The 10,750-nt window shown below is 41.1% G+C and overlaps 1 protein-coding gene across 1 annotated transcript; it reads right to left on the bottom strand.

Moving 5' to 3' along the window:
• Positions 1-776: 776 nt before the first annotated feature.
• LOC121709125 (sodium-dependent serotonin transporter-like) lies at positions 777-8,806 on the bottom strand. The gene is made up of 13 exons (XM_042092252.1): positions 8,557-8,806; positions 8,243-8,377; positions 7,705-7,927; positions 6,639-6,777; positions 6,327-6,461; positions 6,150-6,253; positions 5,532-5,659; positions 5,045-5,157; positions 3,376-3,507; positions 2,369-2,468; positions 2,095-2,195; positions 1,574-1,741; positions 777-1,306 (listed from the first exon to the last, which is right to left on the bottom strand). Exons 1-13 carry the CDS (start codon positions 8,804-8,806, stop codon positions 1,235-1,237), a joined length of 1,800 nt encoding a protein of 599 aa, XP_041948186.1. The 3' UTR covers positions 777-1,234.
• Between the last annotated feature and the right edge of the window lie 1,944 nt (positions 8,807-10,750).

The following is a 10,750-nucleotide window of genomic DNA, read 5'->3' as shown; positions in this document are numbered from 1 at the left end:
CCACAGTAGCCTAATATATTTTAGGCATTATTGTTGGTATTTTATGGGCTGACATTCGTCCAGTGTGTACACACGTGTTATTTTCGATACATTTAGTACAGCCATCCACCAAAGTTAAATTAAATGTGTGTTATCGAAAGAGGGGTTTTCATAGGGAACGATTTAGACACTGACCCAATTATATGAATGTCTCCTAGATACAGTGCACCCATGCACAGCTGTTATGTTGACAGGAAATTGGTCGCAGACGAGCTGTAACCTCCGCCCCTCATGTCTCATCCTGTGCGTACCACAGAATGTCGTCGTCTCTCTCTCACTCATTCACTCACTGCCACACACACTCACACACAAACACACACATTTGGTATGAAATATTAAGTGAAAAACTAAGTGAAATGTAATCAAACGAAACACGCCAAGAGCGAAACACGTAGTCCTTGAGATGTGCCCACTAATCACTCAAAAATTGTGTGCAATGCCATCATTTTCTGCAGTGGGATTAGGGGCGAGAGTAGAAGAGATGAGATTAGGATTACCAGAGGGATAATAGCGTTGAGGTTTAAAGTATAGAGACAACAAGAAGAAAGCGATTCTGCGCTTTAGTTAGCTAAACATTATTGCTTGTATTGGGAAACTGACAGAATGGTTGACATGGGTGTTTATTTAACCTACTGCAATGCCTCAATGTGGGGAAAAACATTTAAATTACTATCTACAATGTAATGCATGAATTCACTTCTTATTTGACATACAAGAAGGTCATTATATTCTTACCCTAGCCTAGCATGAGTATCAATTTCAATGTGCTGCTCTGCGTTTGCATCCACTGCTACACTTGAACCCCTCACCCTGCTATAATTTCCTAAAAATCTAGTGCCCTCTAGTGTTAGACAGAAACAGTAGTTCAAACAGAAAGAGATTACATGATATACACTGATGATGCACTGTATCCACTATAGTAATACTGTGATACCATGTTAGTGAATTATGTTTCTTCTGTTTTTGAAGATTTTAAAGATGCTTTCATAATGGCCAGGATCATAAAGAAGCATTTTGTCACCGAACAGTTCATTCCGATCTCCCCAGAGGAAAGGTCCTGACTGTGAGCTGCAGTTCATGAGCCATACCATACATGCCCCAAGGATCAGTGACTCTTTTCCTTTTAATTTCCTGTTGAAGTTGTTGAGCGTATCTCTCTCTCTCTCTCGCTCTCTCTGTGTGTGTGTGTGTGGGGTCACAGCTGTGTCATCATAGTGTCTTCTGCATGTACTGCATCTTGCGGCGGGGTGATGCTTTGCAACAAGCGCTGTGGATGAAGAATAACACATCAGAATCAAAACACTCCACAGGTCAGCAGGCTGCCAAAGTCTGTGTGTTGATCTACAGTAGGTATCAAGGCCAAGGCAAGGTAACCTAAAGTTAAAGAGTTACTGAGTGGTGCAGCTGGAAAGACAGATTGCACACATGCTGATCAAATGAATGCCTTTCCTGTACTGTCATCTTTGACTAAAGCATCAACCTTAAATAAATTGTAACCAAAACACACACACACTCCTACGGTCTTATATCCTACCTGTTTGAAGGTTCCAGAGGTGGAGAGTATGTAGAAGATCATGTATGCTGGAACACAGATGAAAGAGGAGAGTGCAATGCCGTACCCAAGGCCTGTAGTCCATGATGGATAGAGATAGTCAAAGAGCTTGAGCTCTGGAGCGACCGCCAGGAAACTGATGATGATGAACTAAATGAGGATGTCAAAGAGAGTTATGGGTCACACGCCTAGAGCTGCACACACACAGAGCCACTTAGACTTAAACTTATAATAGGGTCTTGCCAGTATTGGGCAACTTTCAGTTCGTCCACCTGAATTAACAAATGTAACATTTAATGAACTGTCGGTAGGTAACCATGCTTTAAAATATATGTGCATGGTTTACACACAGTATCTATACACATATGGGTGGCCTATGTGAAGTCACCATAAAATGGTAAATATAAGATGCATTTTTCTTTCTCTGGCACATATTTTATATTTATTTTTCTGGAAACATGCCCCCCCCCCTCCCCAACACACACACACACACACACACACACCAGTAGGAAACAGGGACTGAACACCATCCAACAGGTCCTCCAAAACAAGCCAGGGCTGAAGCCCAACATCATTTGCACGTTTCCACAGAACCGAGAGACACCTGTAGCAAAACAGTATGAACCATACATGATGCAGTCACGTTTAAAAACCTTAGAAAAACACTGAGACATCATTTTAATCTTTTACATGTAAAGGCATCCCAGAAACACTTGATGAACTATGATAAACACAATCTTCATAGGGGGAAATTATTCCTCAAAGGATTATGTTTACCATAGAACCAGGAAACAGCCACCACTTCCAGAAAGACAACCGTAATAATAGCAGGGCCAGTGGCAAACTCTTCAAACAGCTTCACCACATACGCTCCTCCCTGTGGAGAAAGAATAAAGGCAGGATGACGAAAGATGCGTGTGTATGTTTGCGTCTGTGAACATGTTGTGTGTGTGTGTTTGCGTCTGTGAACATGTTGTGTGTGTGTGTGTGTGTGTGTGTGTGTGTGTGTGTGTGTGTGTGTGTGTGTGTGCTTGTCTGTGTATGTGTATCCATAATGTCAGGACCCTGTTGGGTCTGCACTCTGCACCAGCCCCGCCCCTTTCTACTGCTGTCTGTCTGTGTTGCAGCTGGGTGGCTGGAGATACGCAGGTGTGCGGAGTTAACCTGGTTGCCCGGGTGATGAGAAAGCTCGTCTCCATGGGGCAGGCAGGTTCTCTGTCCACTCCTCCGTCTGTGTTTTGTTTCTTTGATTCATACCCCTCGACATACATTTGCACAACATTTTGCTTTTCTATTCATTATACTGACATTTATTCATTGCTTTAATAAATATTCTTGAATAATTACAATTCATGTGTGGACTTCCCTATGTTCTAATGCTTCGAGCCAAGTATTTGTAACAATAATATCTGTTGTGCTGCTGTTTTATTATTGTCAACAGAGTCATGTGACGGAATTATGTCTGAGCAATTATTGCACCTGTCACATTTGTGTCCTTATGTATATGTGGACACAAATACAGTAAAGTGTGTGTGTGTGTGTGTGTGTGTGTATGTGTGTGTGTGTGTGTGCATGCGTGTGTGTGTGTGTGTGTGTGTGTGCAGGTGTGTGCATGTGTGTGTGTGTGTATGTGTGTGTGTGCAGGTGTGTGTGTAGGTTTGTGCATGTGTGTGTGTGTGTATGTGTGTGTGTGTGTGCAGGTGTGTGAGTGTGTGTGTGTGTAGGTGTGTGCATGTGTGTGCATGTGTGTGTGTATATATGTGTGTGTGTGGTGTGTAACTCACATATGCCACAGTGGTGAGTGCACCGAAGTAGCAGAAGCACACTAAGCCCAGAACGAACCATTCTCTCCTTCTCAGCAGGACACCAGGGAACTCATCTACCACCGCTGTGACCACCCCCTCCAGACCTGCAAACTAACACACACAGCTATAGGTAAGAACAGAACAGAGCACACCTGCTTATGCACACACATGCAGGGTTGTAGTGGAGGCAGAGACGGACTGGGACAAAAAAACGGCCCTGGCATATTTGGCCCAAGTGGCCCTCAAATCGGTCGGGCACACCTAATTAAATACAAAATCCTTGCATTACCCTTAAATATGCATAAATTTACAACTAAGTGTTGTGGAGCACTGAAAATGGATAAGAGCAGTTGTGATCCATCCTTTATCCTCAAAAAGGGGTCAAAAGTGCCTCCTATTTCTTACAACAATCCAATCAGAATTTGGTGTTCACCTTCTCAGTAGATGACTGACATCTTGGCAAACCAACAAGGGATATGACATCAATCCACCTTACAAAGCGTTTTTGGGTGTTGTCATGGAAACCTTTCTATCCTCAGATAGCCTTTTGCCCTCTTACTTTGCTTACTTTTATTGTTAACCAAATATACACATGAAACTATGGTCTCACCCCAATAACTGCCATATTCTTCAGCTGGCAGTCAATCAGCAAAATAAAGAGCTGAGTGACAGACTGAGGTTAGTGAAAACCTGAGTTCTGAAGAATAAATAGCTGATGGACAGGCTAACGTTTCTCTGACCGCAAACACTTGCTTTGTTCAGATGGCCCTTCTCTACAAAAAGTACAATCTTGACCTTTTGTCCTCTGTGTAGCCTACACTATCACTCTGACTGATCAGAGGTGGAGCACATGATCTCCATATTCAAGTAGGCTATACAATTATGAAAGAATAATTTCTGCTTGAATTCAAAGTCATTTCAAATTATTCAGTAGGCTACATTTAAACTATACAATGCTCAATTGATAGCATTACCAAAACATTACTGAAGTCTATGTGTAAAGAACTAAATTACCTGGATTGTGGTAGACGTTTTTGTAATTTATACTAGTTATTACTATCTGACAACTGAAACAACAGAAAATAAACAGGGCAACTTTGTTGCCTGTTGGTGAAAATATTGTATTCATGTAGGCTATACTACCTACCTACATTGCTGGTACATTTAAGAACAATACAGCTACAAGAACTAATTCCCTTTAATGTCATTCAGTAACCTATCGTATAGGTTATATACAGCTTAGTTGGCATGTGCATGAATATAAATTGAGGTTATCCATTTAGATTTAATACCACTGGTATTATTATAAACATTGGACAATAACCTCCACCATCATCAAACATGTTCTGAGTGCCTTTTTAAAAATCTGATACTGCATGGCGCAGTCCACTTCACCGTGATCACAGAATTTGTAGTTTTTCCACCTCTTATTTTACCACTACATCCCTGCACACATGTAAATGTAACAATGTCCAGATTTATTAGTTTTGCTGATTTACTGATAAACAAATCCACCATTCAGCAAAATTAGATCCGAACTGAAACGGTTACAAATTAAATATCTAAATTAAGTATCACAAAGATTTGTTCCGTTCCATGTTTGAGGGTGTTTCTATGTACAGATGAATGAATCTGAATTTGTAGATACCGTACTGTCCAGTCCAAGTGCAATGATCATGAGGAAGAAGATAAAAGAGAAGAAGGGGGCTGCTGGCATGGTGGCGAGGGCCTCCGTGTAGGTGATGAAGAGCAGACTAGGACCTTACAGAAGACACGGGGATTTTTGGATTCAGAAGAAAACAAACAGCAGGTATGCATGACAATGGCAAAAGAAACAAACAGCAGGTATGCATGACAAAACACACATCAGTTTACAGTAACAAATGTTTACACATCAGTTTACAGTAACATCAGTAAGAGTTTTTGCTTTGAGTATCTTGAAAAATTAAACATTTTTCAAGACATTCGAAGACACTTTACAGTTTTTACATAGGAGCATACAAACAGACAAGGTACATGGATAAGGTAGGTTACATTAACAGAGAAAAAAGCACACAGGTACATGGACAACGCAGAAGTCAAAACTAGAGAGGGGGGATTTAGTCATCATCAATAGTTGATGTTAATTGTCTTACCTGTGTCTCTTGCCACAGACTCAATGTCCTGTTTTCTCAATTCGGCCATGTAACCCAGGACAGTGAAGATGACAAAGCCGGACAGGAAACTGGTCAAGCAGTTTACCCAACTGCCAACCAGGGCATCCCTGGGGGTTCAGTCAATAAGGCAACATACATGTTGCAGTTCCCAACAACAGTCCCTTATATTATGTCACAGAATTCATACAAATGACTAAAAACAGCAGCAAGGAATTTTGGTCAAGATGTGGACACTGTGAAACGGCTGTGCTAACTTCGGTCTCATGGGGATGGTCCGACATAGACCACATAAGTGCATAGTGTGTAACCGAGGCAGCTAGTTGGAACGGTAGGTGTTCTTTCCTTCACGTGACCAAATACCATGGAAATTAATTCTAAAGATGATTCCCATGCTTATTATAACATGCTTTTAAAGTGGTAACATTGTTCCTGTCTCCTAAAATGAACAACAGTATGTTGATATACAACAATACATGCAGAAAAGGAAGCATTCAGCTATCAGGTAAAGCATCAGAAAGCTTATTACGAAATACAATAATGTTCTTATTACCAAATACATGTATTTCAGTTTGTGTTGCATGTGTAAACCATATTCACCTGTAACAGTTGTTATGGAAATTATTATAGCTGGCAAGTGCCATCAGAACCCCAAAGCCGGGACCCAGGGAGAAGAGAATCTGTGCGCCGGCATCCACCCACACCTATTCAAGGGACAGAAGGGTTTGAAGGTATGTTGACTCTTACACACACATACCTTAACATACACACGCACACCTTTGTGTGGAGTATTTTGGTCCAGTCAGGCTTAAGGTAGTAGAGCACTCCGCTCCAGGCACCTGGAAGGCTGAGTCCCCTCATGAGCATCATAAAAAGGACCAGGTAGGGCAGAGTGGCTGTCACCCACACCACCTGAATAAACACACACCGGACACAAAGAAAAGCAAACACTCGAGCTCTTAACAATTAGCATGAATAAGAATCAAAGGACATCAAAGAGGGAGAGAGGGCTTTCACAGTCGTCGGTACATAGAGGGACTAACGTTAACCCTGTCGAACCTCCATGGTCCTGTATTCTCTCGGACACACCTTGCCTGAGGTGCGGATGCCCCTCCAGATGCTGAAGTAGACCACGGTGAAGATGAGGAGCAGACAGAGGGCCAGGCGCCAGCTGACCGAGCCCAGGTGGTGAAGGCCTGGAGACTGGTGCACCTGCAACACGTGACGTCTGGGGAAGGGGAGAGCAGAGGGATGATTCGGGACTCTTACTGACCGACAGGATGGGTGGGCAGGGGATCGTTAAGAAGATAAATAAGATAGAGACAGACAGGTAGAAAAAACATAAAGACACACAGTCCGCTAGATCACAAACACACTTATTTTATGGTAGACACATGCATTTTTACATGACAGAAAACATAGAATATTGCATGGGATACATATAATGCATGGGATACATATAATGCATGGGATACATATAATGCATGGGATACATATATTGCATGGGATACATATATTGCATGGGATACATATAATGCATGGGATACATATATTGCATGGGATACATATAATGCATGGGATACATATAATATTGAATAGATTCGGAGGTTATAGCAGTCATTAGAGTGTGAGAATGATGTGAGAAAACACACGGCTAAGCGGAAGACTCATGAAAGGGAAACATGCACCCATCTGAGGGACAGATTAAAGGGTGTATTTTCACTGAAAACAGGGATCTCTGGCGCCCGACGGCACCAGGGGAGCCGTATGGAAACCTCACGATGGTGGGGGACGGCATATTTGGGTGAGAATTGGAGAGAATAAACACTCCCTCCCTAAAAACAAGACAGCACTCTGATCCCTATTTTCCTCCTCGGCTGAGACCCAAGTACTCCTCTCTCCTGGCCTCTGATCTAATTTCCCCTTTGTCATATCAGGCTGCAAAGTTTTTAATTGAAGATGAAATGATATTCTGGTGCAGGGTCACCAACAGTAGCACAAATTAGAGGGGGGAAATATACTCAAATATACTAAAATAATTTAATAATCACTTATTAAAATTACAGTCATATTCAAGTATGTCTCAATTAGATATGTTGTTGAACGATACTCTGGGTTAAACTCTCAATGAAATCCTTAAACTTCTATTCCTCACAGGTAGTATTCCTCTGCCGGGGAGGTGGATGTGTTGCCCCAGGTGTGATTGGTGTCATCAGGGCTGTAGAGTACACAGCGTGGGGTGTTCCAGGGGTTGTCACACGTGGTCCAGGGGAGCGTGGAGTGGAAGGAGGACAACAGGTAGTGCAGGGCCCAGGCCATGATGGTGTTATAGTAGAACGCTGTGTACAGAGCAACAACACAGATAGCGTAGCCAATGCCTGCACACCGAGGGAGGAAAAGATCAAGGCATTATTAATTGATTTCTTGATTTATGAACGAGTAGATTCACTGATTTCAACAGATAAATCTGATTTATTACAGTTTGCTAATTCATCCAAGTGTTTAATTTACTTGCTTTTAGGTTCCTCTCCATCTGAAAACGGTAGCATTCCTATCCCTAAGGTTCTTATCAAAGATTCTTTAGAACATGTTTTATCAACCGTCTCTGTTCTTATTCAGCTGCAAGCAATCCTCTGCCTGTGTTCTGACTCTGAACTGTGAGTGTCCGGCATCCTGACCCTGCCTTATTGTACCTTTGAAGATGGGACAGATGTGAGTCCAGATGGAGATGCAGCCTGACCGGTGGAACTGGCCCAATGCCAACTCCATGTAGAACAGGGGCACTCCTCCAAACACAGCCATCACCAGGTATGGCACCAGAAAGGCACCTGTTTGGCAAGTCAGGGTCAATTTGTGGACCGTGGTAAATGGGTAATTGAGGAGAGGATGAAAGCAGCATTTCACTTTGCTTTGAGACTGACAGAAAAGAAACTGTAGGAGATGTGATACAGATGAATACAAATGTACAAAATAAACCCACTTCATATACAGCAAAATTATGTATTACCTCCTCCATTTTGGTAACAGATGTAGGGGAAGCGCCAAACATTTCCCAAATCCACTGCATAGCCAATCACAGACAGGAGGAAGTCTGTCTTTCCCCTCCACAGCTCTCTGGTCCTCCTGCAGTTTCCCTGTGGCTCCACACCACTGCTGGTGGGCTGAGGAGGTGTCAGGTCAGGACTCTCAGGTGTACACTGGGGCTGAGAAGATCCTCCCAGATCCTGGTGTGTTGTCTTGTGGACGATGGCCTCCATGGTGAAAATGCTCCCTTGCTCTTTGTCAACCACAACTGCAAAAGAAAGGTTTTCTATCTCAGCTCTCTTGCTTTGGCCTTCCATCTTTCCTCGTCTGAGTTTCACCTCCTGCTGAAGGTCTGAAAATGAATAACTAAAATAGTGATATACCGATGTCAATAGTTGTGTGAGTAAGTGTCAATCAAGCCTCACAATGTTTTCTAAAAACTGGAGAAAGACATTTGAAATCTGAGCTTGTGTTTTCTTTCAGAAATATCTGCCACATGTCAACCTGAAGTGAATTATTACACCCTACAGCAGTTTAAAGGATGTTTATATTCATTTATATTTTCAAGCCCCTCCTAATTCTTCAAAGTGTGAATGTTATTTTTTTTTTTACTGCTGTCTTATTTGCCTATGAGGACCAATTAAATTCCACTCAGACGAGATCCCTGAGAGACAGCCCTGAGATTCCCATCGGACAATGGAGGAAACCACAGCATGGTATATTTTCACCGGTGTGACTTGATGACTTAAATGTGTTTGTGCTGGACCAACCTGAGAGCCGGCGCGAGGAAATGAACTTGTTCTGTTGGAAATATCACCGTTTCGTTTCCCAACCTCCAAACTATTTTGTCCTCCTGAAGCGTGTTATGCCAGAAAGGTTCTGTGCTCACTGTTCCATGACAGGGTGGGAGAGCAAAATAGTTCAGGTTTGATTTTCAAATAACAGTCAAAAAGTAAATATTTTCATCATTGTTCAAATGCAGTAATTTGCTTCAACAATAGAATAACAGTGTGAATAAAAGTACCTTAAATTGCATTTAAATGATAAAACACTTTGTATAATTAGAATAATATTTAAAAAAAATCCCATCAGTTCTGATCAAATTACCAATAGGAAAGGATAATCTGTTTTGCGCTACTAATTTCATAACCATAAATACCAGAGCACATGTTCAGGGAATTTATACATTCTACAATGACAGAATCACAGGATATGTAATAGTTTGATTCTTATGTTTGTGTATGCTTCATATTAGTGTGTGTTGAATTACTCTGCCTTTCCTATTGATTCAGTGTTTGAGCTCATGGATTTGCCATTCACTGTCTTATAACCCTTCAGATTCCTTCCGATGTTTCTGTAATATTTCAAACATGTATCTCATATAATACAGCAACATGATTCAATGCAATTATAAAAAAAAAACATGAATTATTGTATTTTTAACTGTATTTCAACTCACAATTATGGACTTATAAACTTATAAATATTTGGAAATAAGCAAATACAAACAAGCATTAATACAACTCTCAAAGTGTAATCAGAAAAAAAGGGAAAAGATTTATCAAGACCTCAAGGAATTCAAATTTGCATTACTAATATATGTGGTGTAAAGTTATAAAAATTAATGGTTAAAAATGTGTCTGCACACCCTAAATTATTTTTTAAAGACAAAAGCATCACACCATCTCACCGTTTTATCTTCAGATATCTGTTCTCGCGTCTTTTAGAGTTGACAACATCCTCTCACTCATCGTTCTCTCCCCTTGTTAGAAGTGTTCGTATGGCCAGCCCCTTCCCCAAAATCATCTTCATCATTTTCAGCCACACGCGCAGATCACCAATACAAAATGTTTATTTCTTTTTGACCTTGTAATTTGATGCATTACAATTCATCCGTTTCAGTGTTCCTCAGGAAATACTTTCCACTGGAAATGGCCTGGGTATTAACGCATATATGAAGAATATATAATTGTTGTTTGTAATAACATTTTGATTCACAATAATCTCAACAATTCAATGTTGATAGAAAATATGAATGTCATTTTACCATTCTCACTTTGCTGTTTTCATAGTGAGGAAATGCAGTGTATAATATTTGTGATATTGGTCAAGTTTGTTAATGTCATTTGAAATCATTGTAAAGTTATTCCCTCTCTCTGAATTTGAACAGAACACAT

This window comes from Alosa sapidissima, chromosome 5 (genome assembly GCF_018492685.1).
Source record: "Alosa sapidissima isolate fAloSap1 chromosome 5, fAloSap1.pri, whole genome shotgun sequence".
In the NCBI taxonomy this organism is placed as follows: domain Eukaryota; kingdom Metazoa; phylum Chordata; class Actinopteri; order Clupeiformes; family Clupeidae; genus Alosa; species Alosa sapidissima.
The sequence above is the reverse complement of the archived record's forward strand: the minus strand, read 5'-3'. Positions and strand labels throughout refer to the sequence as shown.